At 39.8% G+C, this 16,994-nt stretch overlaps 1 protein-coding gene across 1 annotated transcript; it reads left to right on the top strand.

The window, feature by feature from the left end:
• Positions 1-34: 34 nt before the first annotated feature.
• On the top strand, positions 35-16,311 carry Ca2 (carbonic anhydrase II). Its single transcript, XM_013012557.1, has 7 exons — positions 35-211; positions 1,321-1,518; positions 9,266-9,384; positions 9,866-9,958; positions 10,990-11,052; positions 12,609-12,764; positions 15,549-16,311. Exons 1-7 carry the CDS (start codon positions 178-180, stop codon positions 15,666-15,668), a joined length of 783 nt encoding a protein of 260 aa, XP_012868011.1. The 5' UTR covers positions 35-177; the 3' UTR covers positions 15,669-16,311.
• Positions 16,312-16,994: the final 683 nt, after the last annotated feature.

Below are 16,994 nucleotides of genomic sequence, written 5' to 3'. Positions count from 1 at the left end.
CCCCGGGTCCACCCGGGGTCCCCTCCCCGGGGCCGCCCCCGATCACCATCACCAAGTTGGCGGGAGCCTATAAAAGCCGGGGACCGCGCGACCCGCGGACACACACGGTGCAGGCGCCCCAACAGCAGCCGCTAGACGAGACTCCAACTCCTGCCTTGCCCGCCCGCCCGCGCCACCATGTCCCATCACTGGGGATACGGCAAGAACAACGGTGAGTGCGGGAGCCGGCGGCGGTGAGGGGACCCCCCCCCCGCCCCATCTCTAATGCGGGTCTGAGCTCTGTGGCGCCGGCATCTGCTGTTTACCGCGGCTGCGGGGGGAAGCGGGGAGAGCAGAGGTGCGCCCTGGGCGCCCGCCTCGCCCGGGTCCCTCGCGCCGGCCGGGGGTGCCCCCATCTCCCCAGCTCCCGAGCACTGTCGAGGAATCCCGGGTGGTGGCGCACGGAGCCCCGGCGGGGAAGGGGGGGGGGAGGGACGGACACGCAGCAGGTTCAGCGGGATCCCCGCGCAGCCCCTTGCAATCCAGAGCCCCCCCCCCCGTGGTCCTGTCCCGATCGGGGAAAGATTGATAACGGGAAATGGGAATTGGTTGCTGAAGAACGAACAGATCCCCCCCCCGCCCCCCCAACACCCAGCCCCGCAACACCTGTGGCCAAGATTTCCCTGCACGAACTGTGTGGGTCCTGGAGCTGGTCGGGATCGATCCCGCGGATTCCTAAACCTCGCCTTCGGCTGTGGAGACTCCTCACGTTAGAGGGGCGGCCACTGGGAGCTGCACGGCCCCAAATCTAGGTTTCTGGAGCCAGCGGAGGGCAGGAAGGATGCATCCGGTCTATTTTACACATCTTTGAGGGGGGGGGGCTTCCCGTGTCCCTGGGAACCTGCGCCTGCGCCGGACAGTGGCTCAGTACTTTGCCCCAGTGTGGAAGGCAGAGGGAGAAATCTGCATCCGTTGGGATTCCTTTAGAGTCGGCAGATCCCAGATCCCGACTGTAAGCCCCGATCGATCGCAGCAGCTGTGCCTGTGCAATTTCAGTGGCTGAATTTAACAAATAAGCAACTAAAAACTGGCCATAAGGTAGCTGATATTTGCATGACGTGGCTTGCTCCAAGGGCTTTGCGTGTAATCCGTCCTAACTTTAGTAGTCATCTGTGATATTGCTAATTCATGAGGGAATGAAGACGCACCTCGTTTACCCAGTAAGTAGCAGAGTCCAAACTGACAAGATCATTGCCCTTCCTCCCCCTCCCCCGCCATTGTAGGGGTTTGGGTGTCCCCTTCCTCATATTGAGGGAGTCACCAGTATCCTTTGGTCTTCAGGGCCTGACCACTGGCATCAGGACTTCCCCATTGCCAAGGGAGAGCGCCAGTCCCCGGTGGACATCGATACCAAAGCAGCTAAGTATGACCCGGGCCTGAAGCCCCTCAGCATCAGCTATGAGCAAGCTGCCTCCCGGAAGATCCTCAACAATGGCCACTCCTTCAACGTGGAGTTTGATGACTCCCAGGACAAAGCGGGTGAGTGCCATTGAGCCAGGAGCTGGTCCCCCTCCATCCTCCCCCCCTTGTATGGAAGGAATGGGCGGCTACAGTTCATCTCAGGAAGATGGTGCTCTGATCTCTTCCTTCTGGTCCCAGACTCAGAGTAGTGAGCTAATTACTTAAAAGTCTCCTAGGGCAGCCTCCCCCCCCATCATAATATTTCTGGCCTCCAAGTAGAGCAATGAAGAACTATGATATACCCGAGAACAGTCACAAAAGGTAGGGTCTTTGGCAAAACAGGTTAGCAATCATGACATCTGTCCAAATTTGAACTTTTCAGATTCTAAAATACTTCCAGAATCAATATCGATTCACTAAACAAGTCTATCTTAGTGTGCATAATTTTCAGGTAGCAGTGAAATAAATGATAAACGTTTGGTAATTAAAATACTGAAATACATGTAAAACACTGTATTTATGAATTATCTCTCACTGTCAGGCTGGCATGATAAAGGGATCAGGATATGTAGAGATCTACCCAGAAATTCATTCCATAAGCAAAGATCTGTGTGTGTGTGTGTGTGTGTGTGTGTGTAACATTAGCAGTCTATTACTAGCAAGTCCAGTTATCATACATTGTGATAGGGCTGATTACTGGACACCCCCACAATCAATGCTCCTATTTTCTTTAGAAACTGGAGAAGAATCCCATTTGGATATGGCAGCTGCCTCTTTTGCTCACTGGTTGATTTAACTGCCAGTGACCAATTTTCCTGAGCCCTCTCTTCTGAAGGTCATTGAAGGAAATGATGCTATAAACACATTATATTTAGTGGTTGTTTGGAGTGGAAGGATTGTTAGAGAAAAGGCAGAGGGAACATTCAATAAATGCTGTCAACGTTTTGACAGTATTTTGAATAATGATCCATAATACTAAAATAATTTTGAATAATCCCCTAAAATACTAAAATGTATTTGAAACCATTTAACTATTCATTTTAGCAATGCAATATGATTATTTTAAAAGAAAATCTTCCTCTTTTTCAGATAAATTAGACGTCTAACTATCTGAAACAATGGCTCTGGAAAACAATTTAGTGGGAGACAAGCTGGAGATAATTTGCGAGATAGTTTCAACTTAACCTGTTCCTCTGTTGTATTTCTTAGTATGCATAGATATAGTGTGCATACAGACAGACATAATGCACACACATGCACCTGCAATCACACATATCAGCATTATCATGATGGGATGTATAATTTATTGCTTTCCCAAGAATTTCTCCCACTCCAAATAAACAATGCTTAAATAATTAAAACATAAAACACTTCTTTTTGTAAATGTAAGACTCCTATATTCCCTGTATATGGCCAAAATAATGCTATAAAATATCAGGGTTAGTCACTCAAAAGCCAGAAACTGAGCTAGCTCAGTGAGTAGCTGCCACCATGAAATGGCTATTGTCAGTGAGTGCTCTGCCAGTGTGCACTCCTCTTGGATGCTACCTAGAAATGGGATGCCCAACGTGTGTTTTTAAAATAAGGAATCAGAAGGTACCAGATAGGCAATACCTAAATTCTTTACAAAGATGATTGAGAAATAGATTGTTCTTGTAATGTATATTGCTGGAAAGTAGATTTCAGCCAGTAGTCTGATGGCCATGAGCATCAGTCAGATTTAAGTTCTAGCTCTGTCAAGTGCCTTCATGAACTCAAGAATGGTAGTTCTCCAGTTTTAGGTGTTTTTTTTTTTTTTTCTGTAAGATTGGAATGTCAGAAGTATCTGCTGCAAAGGATTTGCTGCAAAGGCAGGATTATGGGGGTTGCATATATAAAGGATGCCAATCTCATGCGTGGCACACAGCATTTCCTCAATAAATGACCACTGTTTTTATGGTTACACACCACGTGGTTACTCTTATTGGGCAATTGCTATAGTTTTTGTTCCTATGATAAGATCTCTGAAGAAACTTTGATTTCATCAGCTTTAAGAGTAGTCACATCCCAGTAGCTCAATAGCTAGGTACATATGACCATATAAAATGATGCTAATTGAAATGAACTCCAAGATATGGACCAAAAAAAAAAAAAAGACATTCACAGTAGCATTTAAAGCTTTTTTTTTTAAATTGTGAACATACTGTACAGAAGGGTTACAATTACATGGGCAAGATAATGAGTACATTTCTTATCAAGCATTATAGCCTCCTCCTTTGTTTCCTCTTCCCATCCTCCCCCTGCCCCCCCAATCTTTCCCTTCCCCTCCCCTGCCCCCCCCCGCACCAAAGTTGTAAAGCTTTTGTTTTTATATACTCTATGATATTCTCTTTCCCATATTAAACATGTATTGATTTTATTCATGAAGTTATTGTATGTTTATGACTGTTAATAGTTGATGGATTGATTTCTACGTAAGCACTAACGATGACAGCAAGCCATATTTTAAATTTCTTACAGCAAATATGGCCATATTTAGACTGTGACAGAGTAAAAACAGAGCAGAGGTTCTAACCCTTAACATTTAGAGACACAGGTATTATTTACTTAGTTCATATATATATGTATATGAACATATATATGTATATAGGTGTATGCATATATATGTTATGTATATATAAATATATATACATAATAACAGCAGGCCTGGTTCCTCTCCTGCATCCCCAGGGCCCAACATCTGCTGACAAATCTAAAATAGGACATAGAAATAATAGACACTGACAACTGCAAAAAGGAAGTATTCCAAGGAACTGCAGAAACATGAAGGGAACTTAGGTATCTGACTGGGTATGACAGAAAAGAATTTCCAGGGTAAAATAAGGCTTTTGTGTAGAGGTTTCCAGGGTTTATTCATTTTTATGTATTTATTTTAGGAGTTTAGTTATTGATTTTAGGAGACCCTGTGCAAAGGGAGATAGAAAATACTTAAGAGATCACCTGTAGGTACTCCAGAAAGGCAAGAAAATATGCTGAAAGCAAGGGTCAGCAATGAATATTAGAAAGACTTCTTCTCCCCTGCTTCCAAAAGACTCCTTTGTAATTTTGTCTTTATTACTTTCAGTTATTTCGATTCAACTATAATTCAGAATATAGTAACATGTTGATTTAAAAGCAAAACCCTTCTACAAGACTTAAAATAATTGTACCACATACAAAGAAACTTTTAAACTTAAACAGAATCCTAGGTTCTGAAATGTAGGACAGAGTAGAGAAACTGCAGTCAGTCCTTTTAAAATAAACATGAAGAGAAGAAGTACAAAAGTTTTAAGTAGCTTGCTACGGTTTCCCCTTCAAGTTGACTAAGTAGCAGGCCCTGAAAATGAGCTTGTATGAGAATTGTTGAATGATTACCATATTTTTAACATTCAGTTAGTGCATGCTTCAAAAGCTGATATGTGTTTTCTGTACACTTAAGTCTAAATTTAATTCATTCTACTTTAGCAACTTTTGAAGCTTAACTACTCTTTTATTAGGAGCTGTCTTTGTTATGTTAACATTTTTAGATGTCCTTTACTCCTTTCTTTCTGCATAAATGCTTCTGTTCATGTACTGCAACCCCTCTCCTCCTGAAATTTTAGCTTTCCAGAACTCCTTAAGAATTTAGGTTTTCTAATGCATCTTAAATATTTTCACATACCAAAATGTGAATACATGGGGTTCAGGAACTGAGCTGACTGTGTTTTCTATGTTTAAGTCCACATTTTAAATGTAGAGTTAATAAGCTTTTCTTACAAACGTGGATTAATGTTCTTATCAGTTTTAAAATTCTTTTTAGAATAATCACCTTAAATTAATGGAAAAAAGGGTAATCCTTTTAAGCTTAAAAATGTATTAACAATTCTCCCTGCTTCAGATGTTTTATTGTGAGCTTTATCTGGGAGAAAAGTCAAATTATTAACTCCTGCTCACTTATTAACTTGTGCTAATAAGTTTAAAACTCCTCTGCATTGTTGCAAAGTTAGGGGTAAATATTGAAAGCCAAGGCCAGAATTGTACAACTCTGTATATAATGTTTGAAAATTGAAATTTTTTTATGTGTTTATGTGGGTTTAAGAGAAAAAGAAAGAAGGAAACAAAGCCGGAGGAAGTTCACCTGTACTCTCAAGCCAACGATTGTTGCTGTGACATAATGAATGGGTCTTTGTAAGTGGGTCCAGCTTGATTTGCAGGGACTTTCATTTTGAAATTGTAAAAATTTCCATCACAAGCCATCCTAAATTAAAAAGAATCCTAACAACAAGTGAGAAGGCTTTCCCCAGCACATGACTGATGGTGTCAGCATCATCCTTAAAGCCTAGATACTGACCAATGCTTTCAGTAGCATAGTCATGAAGAGCACCAATTTTACTCCTGTAACTGCTGGGCCACTGAAGCCAAAACGTCTCTTTTCTTGAATTTTGACCATGTTTATCCAGTAAACATGATAGCTAAATATCTAATTATTTAGAAGAAATAGAATAGGGTCTTGTTTCCTTCCCCAGATCTGTTTATATTAACTTGTAACCCTGGGATGATGATTGGCTATTGTCAACAAGAAAACATGCATGATTTAATCAGCAGTAAAAATAGTAAAGTGTGATTAAAATTATTTTTTCTGGAGAAAATTCAGTTCCTAGAAATGCCATGTTTTCTGTGTTAATTATTCATCTGCATAATTGATAGGAAGTTTCTTAAATGCTAGGTTTTAAACTAAAGAAAATCAGTTGTTTACTTATATTCTGTATTTTAAAAAGATTACTGAGAAGCATTAAAAGTCTAGTTTATTAGCAAATATCTCTTAAGTAGTAATAGAGATTGAAAAGAATAAAAATGTAAAATGCTAAATTCTTGGTTTTTATTTTAGATGTATAGTGTGATGCATTTTTACGGAATGGCTTACTTTTAGCAAAAACAAGTTTAATGGTTTTCCAAAGTAATCATATAGGAAGACAAACTATAATATTATATTCGGTTCTTGTGTTTTTTGGAGAGACAATTGAATGACAGATCATGAAATGAAAATTGGGTGGAGCTCTTGTGTCGAGACTGACTTCAAGTTAAATTTGGAAAGGCTACAAAGCAAATTAGAGAAGAAAATCCCTTGCTGTGTCTTCCTCTTTCATGGAACATGTCATAATAGCTCATGGAATTTGTATGTCCTCCCAGAATTTCATTTCACAGAGAAAAACAAATGTTGCCAGCAACTTCTGCTATTTGTAAGGTGTAATTTTTCATTAGAAAATAGATTTTATTTTGAACTGGGACAGATTAGAAAATGGTATCCAGCAAGCAAAATAAATAAATAAGCAGATCTGAGAAGCACATAACCTACTGTTTCTCACAAAGATATATCCCTTCTTTATCATAATTTGTGACAATTTATGACAACATGTTTTTGTTTGTTAGTTTTGTTTGCTTGTTTTGTGACATCATCTCAGTATGTAGTCTGCCCTGGTCTCTACCTTATGATCCTCCTGCCTTAGCCTCCCAAGTTCTGGGATTGTAGAGATACACCACCACAGCTGGCCTGAATCTATGTCTTTGAGGGATTTCACTGACCAAATTCCATGCTACGAATTTTCTGAGAAATAACTAGTTAGTTAAAGAAGCCAGATTTTGCTTACTGCAACAATTTATCTTTAGAGTTCATAACTTTACCTAATTACAATGGATTTCTAATCTACATAGCAACAAGTTTCATATTAATATGGAGTTTGGGGGATGGAGGCTAGAACAGGTATCTAGTGACAATAGAGGCAAACAAATGTATTCAATCATTGAATTAGAGCTCCTTTAAATTTTTTTGTCTTGCTCTACCACTTGAGCCACGGAGCCACTTCTGGCTTTTTCTGCTTATATGTTGCGGAGGAATTGAACCCAGGGCCTCTTGCATGTAAGGCAAGCACTCTACCACTGAGCCACCTTTCCAGCCCCTCCTTTAATTTTTTTAGTGTTCATAAAGCCTTTTAAAAGTTTATGTAAATATACTCTTACCTAATTCCATATGTTCCCTTTAACAAGTACACTAAGGTACTAGGGTTTGCCAGGAGGAGAATAAAAAGTAACAGTAAACTCTTCTTGATAAAATCCAAGCATGATTCTCTACAGAGGGAATCTTTATAACCATTTACATTTATAACCATGTGTTATTTTGGTTGCTGAATATAGTTTTATTTAGTTTTGCTACTTGATGTTATAAATGGCACTCGTTCATGATCAGCCAATTGATTTTTAGCTTTGAAGAGTTACTAGACAATTATGATATAGTTATTACACTTACAGTATTTCACTTTTAAGGTCTTTTTTTCAATAAAAAAGGGAATTCATTTCTGAAAATGCCAAGTTTTGAGAACTAAGATTTTGTTTTTCTTACAGATTATCAGACAAAACTAAATGTTTATACATAATTGGTTTTGTGTTTCAAAAGGTGAGATTTTATCAGAATACAGCTAAAGTCATGATTCTTGGTAGATCTGTAGTACCGTACCGTTTCTGATTCATTCATTCTGTTTTCAGTCTCCCTGTGTTCTCCTGACTGAGCTGGCAGCCAGAGGTTGTAAGAAAGCATGGGAAGGCCATGCTGCTAAGCACTATAACCCACCCCATCTTGGCTTTGACTACATAAATGGGCCTTGCTATCATCTGAGCACACATAAGTGAAGCTAAGTGAAGCAAATTAATGATTATACTGGCTTTGTCCTTTTGTTTTGAAAAGCCAGAATAGGTTTCAGCTTATTATTTTATGGAATTAAAAAGAAAAAGAAAACAAAACCAAGGGTAACAAAACATACTGAACACAGCAGATGTTTTAATTCAGTACTAGAGAAATAATATAGTTCAACTAAACTACTTTTAAAGCTTTTATGTATAGGATTTAAAGTCCGCTAATACATATAATTTAGGTCAAAAAGATTTTTGTAGTGATTTCCCACGTTGTAATCCTTTTTCAAAACACAGCTTGTCAATTATCAACAGAGATGCAGTTTAAGAAGGTAATTTCCAGTGCCAAGTTTATTGAATAAAGTGAATACCAGGAAGGTAGAACCTGGGATAGCGATGGAAAGGAAAAAGTTCTTAGAGATAATAGAACACATTACATTTCACATAGAAGATGGCAAATTATTAGTGAAGAAATAAGGAGTTGAATATTTTGCAAATGAAGAAATTAGTGTCAAATAGATTCAGTAAAAAAAAAAAAATCAAGAGGATAAAGCCAGTTAGTAACAGAGTTAAGGATAAGTACATTTGAAATGCCATGATCAATGGAATGCTTACTCACGAATCCTGGAATGTCAGTAGTGATAGGTCAGAGGTCAACTAAACAGGTCAAAGGGCAGTCATCAGGCCATGGTAGAAGAGTCCCCACGTTCAGGTGGGTGTGCAGCCAGTGAGTGCATTGGCATGTAGTTGACTGGGCTTTTCCCAAGTGATTCCCAGAGGAAATACTCATTCTATTTACAATTCCACCCTCGGAACCTGAACTCATGACTGCAAAATGAGCCCATTGTGCTTTGCACACATGGGTGTGAGAAGCATCCATACTTCAGGCAGCAGATGCAAGGCGCACTGCCAGTTAAATCTGAATCTGGATTTGATTTTCATGGAGTGAAAATATGGTGACCTACGTGCAGTTCTATAAAACAGGGTTAAAGATGGTCACCTTTAGCTGGGGTGTGTTGTGTGTACATTTTGCATGTATGCCTGTGTGTGTACATTTACCTAGGTGGGTATGTGTGTGCCTCTGTGTGTGTGTGTGTGTGTGTGTGTGTATGCAGATATGTTACACTCCTGTGTTGCATTTTAGTGCTGAAAGGAGGCCCACTGGATGGCCCCTACCGGCTGGCTCAGTTTCACTTTCACTGGGGCTCCTCTGATGGTCAAGGATCTGAGCACACTGTGGATAAAGCTAAATATGCTGCAGAGGTAAGACATGCTGTTTGTAAGGTGCTACTTCACATTCTTTTCAAAAGTTTCCTTTGTGTATTTTAATTCCCGCCAAGTGAACCACTTCTTTTGCCAAGGGACCTTCACATTTATTTCTTAGAACCTTCAACTGTGATAATATAATTAAGGCTGCAAAACTTTCTCTAGCTTGTCTCCCAGGACACCATTGGCAATGAGTAAATAAATTCAAATGGGAGGAATCTCTTTGATTATACACCTAGAAGTAAGATGTATGCCTTCTTTTGAAACTCTGCATTGTCTTCCTGTAGAGTTGGGAAAATCACTTGCAATTATACCAAGTAGTGGGTAATTAACATGACAATGAAGAATTTTGATTTAAAAGTATCTCTGTTTTTACTTTTTTAGGAACCTTTAGCTATGAGGAAAGCTCATTGGATGGGGCCTATTAACTTCTCTTTCATAAATCCTTCGTTGTGGTTTTTGTCTCCCACACCCTTAGCTTCACTTAGTTCACTGGAACACCAAATACGGGGACTTTGGAAAAGCTGTAACGCACCCTGATGGCCTGGCTGTTCTAGGTATTTTTTTGAAGGTGAGTTGATTTTTCAATCCTTTTCTCTCTTGCTCTTTTTTTTTCTCTTGCTTTCAAGAAATACCGAGCACACAGAACATTCCTAACAGAGGACATTCTACAAAAGAGCCCAGAAAATACTTCAGTCTTGGAAGAGTTTTTAGGCTTGTTTCTCCCAATACTTCTTCGTGCCTTCTTTCTTAGGCCAGAAAGACAATTAGAAGAAGCACTGATTATACACAATTCCCATGTAAATGTAACGAGCTGAAAGAGGTGAACTGCAGATGACTAGCAGGTGTTGTGTTGTTTTAATTTGACCATAAGCAATTGAGGTGTCATTTTAGGGTAGATAATGATGAAGTAAGATCAAGTGGGGGTGGTGGAGCGTGTTAAGAACATGGACCCAGGATGGGCAATTTGTGGCCAACAGTGAGACTGCACAAATTGAATTGTCATCCAGCTATTTGTATAGAAGAGAGTGCACAGTGAAAGCAGGTGATTCGTGAGCCCTGATATCATCAGCTGAGGTGGGAGCTGCAGGTGTCTATGAAAGTCATCCTGTCTACGGAGGACAGCACCGAGAAGGAGATGATGAAGCTGCTCAGGACATAGTGTAAAGCTTTTAAGGCAGGGGGAAGATGCTGATTAAAGGAAAGAAGAACATAGAAGTCAAGGGATATCAGGAAGGCTAGACGGCCTGAAGGATGCCAAGGGAGGGTTTTTTATCAAGAATGGGAGGCAGTATGTAAAGTCCCTTGAGGAGGTTAGATAAGGAAAACACTTCAAAACTCTTTGCTTTAGCCGCTAGAGGTCACGGGGGACATTTGAGAAGGTGGTAGTTTCAGGGGGATGGTAGAGGCAATAACAGAGCCAGGTTGAAGATTCAGTAACAGCAGGGAGGCTTCAGTGTCATTGTCCTCAAGCTAAGATGAATGTGTGGCATATAGGCAGTGGTAGATTCACTTCACTATGGAGAAAATGTATGACAGGGTTGTCAAATAAAGAATGCTATCATCTTAACTGGGTTATAATATCTTTCTCTTGGGTTTTAGATTGGCAATGCTACAGTGGGGCTTCAGAAAGTCCTCGATACGCTGGATTCAATTAAAACAAAGGTAAAAAATAATTTCAACAACAATAATAATATAACAACAATTTAACAATACTCTATTACTTTTAGAAGTTTGCTTTGATCATGTAAGAATTGTAGCATCCATGGGTAATCCCAGCTTCTGGGGAGGCAGAGATATGGAGAATGGAGGCAGAAAGTTAGCCAGAACCAATCACAATTAATAAGCCAAGTGTGGCAGCATGTGTCAATGGTCCCAGCTAAGAGGTGAGGTATTGTAAGGGCTGTACAGAGCCTCCTGTGAACGTGTCATGTCATAACCTGAGGCTAGTCCTGGTGCCAAATTGTAAGTCCTATCTGAAAAGTTAACTAAAAGCAGAAAGGGCTATTGTGGCTCATGTGGTAGAGGCCTGCCTAGCAAGTACATGACCCTGAGTTAAAACCCTAGTACTGCCCCCCAAAAATTCTATGTGGATTTATTTAGAGTTAATAATGATGCAATTTGCTTCTATTCTTAATGAACATTTCTGTCTACAAAAGTCAACCCCAGTTCTAGTATACTTCTGATATTTAATAGTTACTGACTCTTGCTTCCATATATAAGAGAGAGAATCTCATGATGCAGACTGGAAGATTTTCTGGACTAATTGTCCATTCATCCCTATGGCAAATAGTTTTCTCAGTGTGAACTATTTTGCTAATCGAAGCAATATGGTGATGAAAAAGATCAGTAAGGCCTTACTTCATGGATAGATTTCTTCTCTGTGACCGCTCTGATCAGATGCAGCTATATGAGTTTAAATTGTCTCATAGCTGTGTGGCCATTGAGCATATACTTTTTAATACTATAATCCCTTCTGGTGATGGCAAACCCATCTCCAGGAGCTAGCTGCCTTACCTGTAAAAGCACTCCCTCAAAACAGCAGCGAGTTTCTGAGATGTGCATCCTTTCTTTCTAGCCTGACTATCTTGATTCTCCTTCTACATGACCCTGCTTGAAGTCTCTCTTATGTCCTTTGACCTATCCAGGCTAATTATCTCTAATTGCCTTTACTTATTCTTATTTGACAGTAACCTAATCTTTTTGCAATATACTTCTATCTCTTTGCCACAACCCAATCCCTATTTCAATAAAGCATTCCTGTTTTCATCTATTGGTTTGAAAGACTGGTGTTCAGAGCTGAGGGCAGTTCTTTTCTAACCAAGCTGTCATATAGCATAGCATTTCCTTTCTCATTAAGCATGCTACTGCACCTCCCAATTTTATTATTATTATTCTAGTACCATAGTCTCACCTCAGATACTGGATATGATCAGTCAATGATGTAACTGAAAGCATAAGAGGTTATTTTTGGCAATAAGATAGAAATTGGACACGTGAAACCAATAATCAGTTGGTTTTGCTCCCTGTGTGCCAAACTACATTTCCAAGTCAAATGTCTCCTGTTCATTTCTTTCGGTTTTGTTCACTAGTAATTCTTGAACCTGTGATCTACAAAAAGGTTTCTGGCTATGAGTGAGGAATAGGCATGTGTATGTTTGGTGCCCTCTCACTATTCTCTGCTGATCACGTGATGGTTTTTCCATGTGTTTGCCTGACAGGGCAAGAGCGCTGACTTCACTAACTTTGATCCCCGTGGGCTTCTTCCTGGAAGCTTGGACTACTGGACCTACCCGGGCTCTCTGACCACCCCTCCTCTACTGGAATGTGTGACCTGGATTGTGCTCAAGGAACCCATCACCGTCAGCAGTGAGCAGGTCAGGGTTTTTAAGGAGAATTCTGCTGAGAGATGTGGAATATTTATCAGAGGCTAAAGAGCTTAGTCTTTGGAGTCAGATAGACCTATGATTTAATCTTCCTCCTGCTGCTTCTGGCCCCGCAACAGCACTTAGTAAATAAAGAGGATTTGTAAATATTAGTCAGTAACTATAACCTTAGGCGATTTGTTTAATCTGTGCAATTGCTTGGTCATTGTGAGAATTAAATGAGCAAGGTATCTGTCAACTAATGAATGATTTCTTTTTTTTGGTCAGCTATGAAAAGACAGAGGCCCAGAAGAATGAAACTCATATTTATGGTTTCATAAATATCAATGATAATTACCTAGTCTTACTACTCATGATTCAAGAGGTTATTATAGTTTTGGGCATATAAGAATACATTCCTGGGACTGAGGTATGGCCCAAGTGGTAGAGGACCTCACCTGCCTTGCAAGCATAAGGCCTTGAGTTCAAATCCCAGTACCTCTAAAAAGAAATTTACTGCAGTTTGCTTTAGAGGCTCAGACCACATAGTCCTACATTTCTCTTAGAATTGAGTTGGTGATATTTAAGTGGGTAAAGCCGCTTCTAAATCTTTGGTGTATCGGTGAATGCAGATTCAAATTAATTTTTTTCTTGTACATCCTCTCAGTCCATAGTTGAATTGTGGGAAATGGACACTTTTTTTTTTTTTAGCATTTCCAAAAGGTTGAATTTTGATAATTTAAGGAATCAGCAGCCAGCTGTTTAGAAAATGACAACTCTAGTTGTGTGACTTTAGTACGCATTTTAGAACCATAGAAATTTGGGGTCTGTAAGATGAAGCAGATTATGTTGTCTCACTTTTTCATTTCACTGCCTACAGTTGTGTTACAGTCAGAGGTGTAGGAAAACCGAAGCACTTACCATCCAGCTTTCTTCATGGCAGAAGGATTCCATTCCCATGTTCTCCCTCAGATTTATACCCTGAGACTTCGAGGGGAAGACAGAGAACTCATGGGGTAGTAGTGGCTCTTTGATGGTCTCTTTGATGAAAAAATGGAGAAAAAAAGAATGAGTGAAGGTGCTTCACTCCTACAATCCTAGCTACTTGGAAGGTAGAAATGGAGAGGATCATAGTTCAATCCCAGAAAAGCGTTTGTAGGGCCTTTTCTCAACCAATTAAAAGCTGGGTGTGGTGGCGTGTACCTATCATCCCAGCAATTCAGAAAGCATAAATAGGAAATTTGCAGTCTAGGCCAGTCCAGGTATAAAAGTGAAACCCTATTCAAAAAGTAATAAAAGGAGAAAGGTCTGAGGGGCATGGCTCAAGTAGTAGAGTATCTGCCTGTCAAGTTCAAGGCCCTCAAACCCCAGTGACCAACATCAGAGTGTAAAAAGGGACTATAAGCCACTTACACTGGTTTGACCAAAATATTTGTTCTGAGTACTTTTTTTCCGGTCATGGGGCTTGAACTCTGGGCTCAGGCACTGTCTCTGAGCTCTTCAGCTCATGGCGAACGCTTTACTGCTTGAGCCACAGCTCTGCTTCTGGATTTCTGGCGGTTAATTGGAGATAAGAGTCTCATGGACTTTCCTTCCCGGGTTGGCTTTGATCCACAATCCTCAGATCTCAGCCTCCTGAGAAGCTAGGATTACAGGCGTGAGCCACAGGCGCCTGGCCTGAGTACATTTTTTAAGTACTCTTTTTTGTATTACTGGGATTTTGTTGTAATTTTTTGTTGTAATTTTTGTTGTAATTAACCTTAGATGTCCTTGAAGAGCTAACTGTACATGTTCCAAGAGTTGAACTACATCAAAGTTGACTATGTAGGAACAATGGAAGGGATATGACCATACAGAATGATCAGGCTAAAAACTACTGGTCCATGGACTTCTACATTAATTTTCAAGCCATCTTTCTTCACACAGATCAAGTCTTGCTAAGGAAAAGGAAAAACAACATGGTTATGATCTCAAAAAAAGTAGGAGGGGGCTGGGGGTTTAGCCCAGTGGAAGGGCGCCCGCCTGGCACAGGCAAGGCCCTGGGTTTGGTCCTCAGCCCTGGAAAAAAAAAAAAAAGTAGGAGGAGGGTTCCTGTTTGAGATGCTTGTTACAGTACAAGACAAGGAAACAAATACAGGTTTTAAAGGGTATAAAAATAAGCCATTCACAAGTGTTTAAAGTCCTGGCATGGGCAGATACATTCCTGGAAAAAATATAAATCCATATATATACATGCATACACACACATATATAAATCTGCTACACACACACACCACACACACACACACACACACACACACACACACACACACACACACAAATGCTAGCAGATAACTTGGCGGGCCTTTGGAGCTTGTAAATCCCCAGCCCTTTATCAGTTTCTATAAATGCTGTGGTTTACCTTCTGTAGCTCAGGAAAAAAAAAAAACAACAACCTTTAATTTGGATCTAGCCTTGTTATTGTTGTTTTACATATTAGACATAAGAATTTATAGACTTTTGATGTTTGATTCAAAATGTAAGTAAGAAAAACAAGCTCATTGAAAATTTCCTTTAAAATGTCTTCAGTGGTTTCCTGTATTTTGTATATAAACAGATTTCCTATATGAAATCATACATGAGTAATACATGTATATGTGTCTATGATTATGTATTGTCTACCAGGAATAAAATTGAACAGTGGTCATTGATGCATGGTACTATGAATATTGGAGACTATTTCCAGGTACAACACAAGCACCTAAGTCAATAGTATTGTGAACGATTAATTTTTAATTTTTTTATTGTGTCTTTTAGATGTTGCAATTCCGCAAACTTAACTTCAATGGAGAGGGTGAACCTGAAGAACTGATGGTGGACAACTGGCGCCCAGCTCAGCCACTGAAGAACAGACAAATCAAAGCTTCCTTCAAATGAGGAGGCCGGAGAGTTGATGTCTACTCACACAAGTCTACCTTGGTGATTTGGACCCCGGCTGCTTTGTGTCTGGTCTTGTAGATCCTTCATCTCTCACCTGTCGTGCTTACTAATAAATGTGAAGAGCGAAAGAAAGACTCATACCTGAGGGAAGAGCTGTGTGAGTTAGTGCTTGGCTTCTGCCATAGCCTTTGTGAAACAGGAACCAAATGCAAAGGGCAGAAATATGACTTTGTCCACAGCACACAGAGTGAGGAGCATTCAGAATTGTTCACTAAAATGCTCTTTTCAAAACATAGGAATGTAGAATGGCTGAGTGCAAATCCGTATTAGAAAGCAAATTGAATTAATTAAGTAAACCAGGCCAAATAGTCATGATTTTGTGTACTGTGAATCAGATAAAATGAGCACTCATGATTCCATGATGTTATATTAATGAAAATATTTTTAAAATTCTTATATATTTGTAGCAAAGTTATCTTAAATGTGAATTATGTTATACTTCAGTGACTTTGGAATTCTAGAATGAAGTATGAGCTATAAATATTGTTATAGTTGTGATACAGAGTATATTTCCATTCAAATATCATAACTTAATAAATATTGTATTTTAGATATATTCTTTAATAAAATTCGGAATTCAGTTCTGGATCATTTTATGGTATGTGTACAATGAGCAGCAATGGAGGACCCAGTGTCTACTTTTGCAATCCATAATAAGACAGCGTGAGTGGCTTACTCATAATTGATTAAGATTCCTTGAGGGAGAAACCCGAGCAGTCATTTACTATAGGCCAGTCACTGCTTCCAGGGCTTTGTGGACACTCCTCATGGCAGTACTGCAGGGCTTAGACCTGCAAGAGGAAGAGAGATAACCTCTAGTTCACTACATACGAAGGGGAAGGAAAGATGTCCATACTGAGTCATCATAATTCCTTGGAAATAACATTTATTTTTATTTTAGAAGGGGGGAATTCAAATGATAGTGGGAATGAAAAGGGTAATTAGAATCTCAGAATGGGAAATTCCATTACAAACAAAAGAAGAGTGAATAAGTAGTATATTAAAAAAAAAAAAAACAAACCCTCCTACACCTAAGCTCTGTTCTGGATTTAGTTCTGTGTTTCCCCCATACGTTGTTTGCTAATAAGTTATTTGGGGCACCACATTTAACACACAGCTGAGTTCTTACACTTTGGGGTTGAAAACTTGTTATTATAGATGGCAAACAACTTAAAGCCATTTATGTGCTTCCTTAAAGCATTATTCTGTGATTGGCTTTGAATTCCAGCTCTCCCAAACCTTTCTGCCCCTGAGTATAGAAAA

Source organism: Dipodomys ordii, unplaced genomic scaffold (genome assembly GCF_000151885.1).
Source record: "Dipodomys ordii isolate 6190 unplaced genomic scaffold, Dord_2.0 Scaffold17, whole genome shotgun sequence".
NCBI lineage: Eukaryota > Metazoa > Chordata > Mammalia > Rodentia > Heteromyidae > Dipodomys > Dipodomys ordii.
The sequence above is the reverse complement of the archived record's forward strand: the minus strand, read 5'-3'. Positions and strand labels throughout refer to the sequence as shown.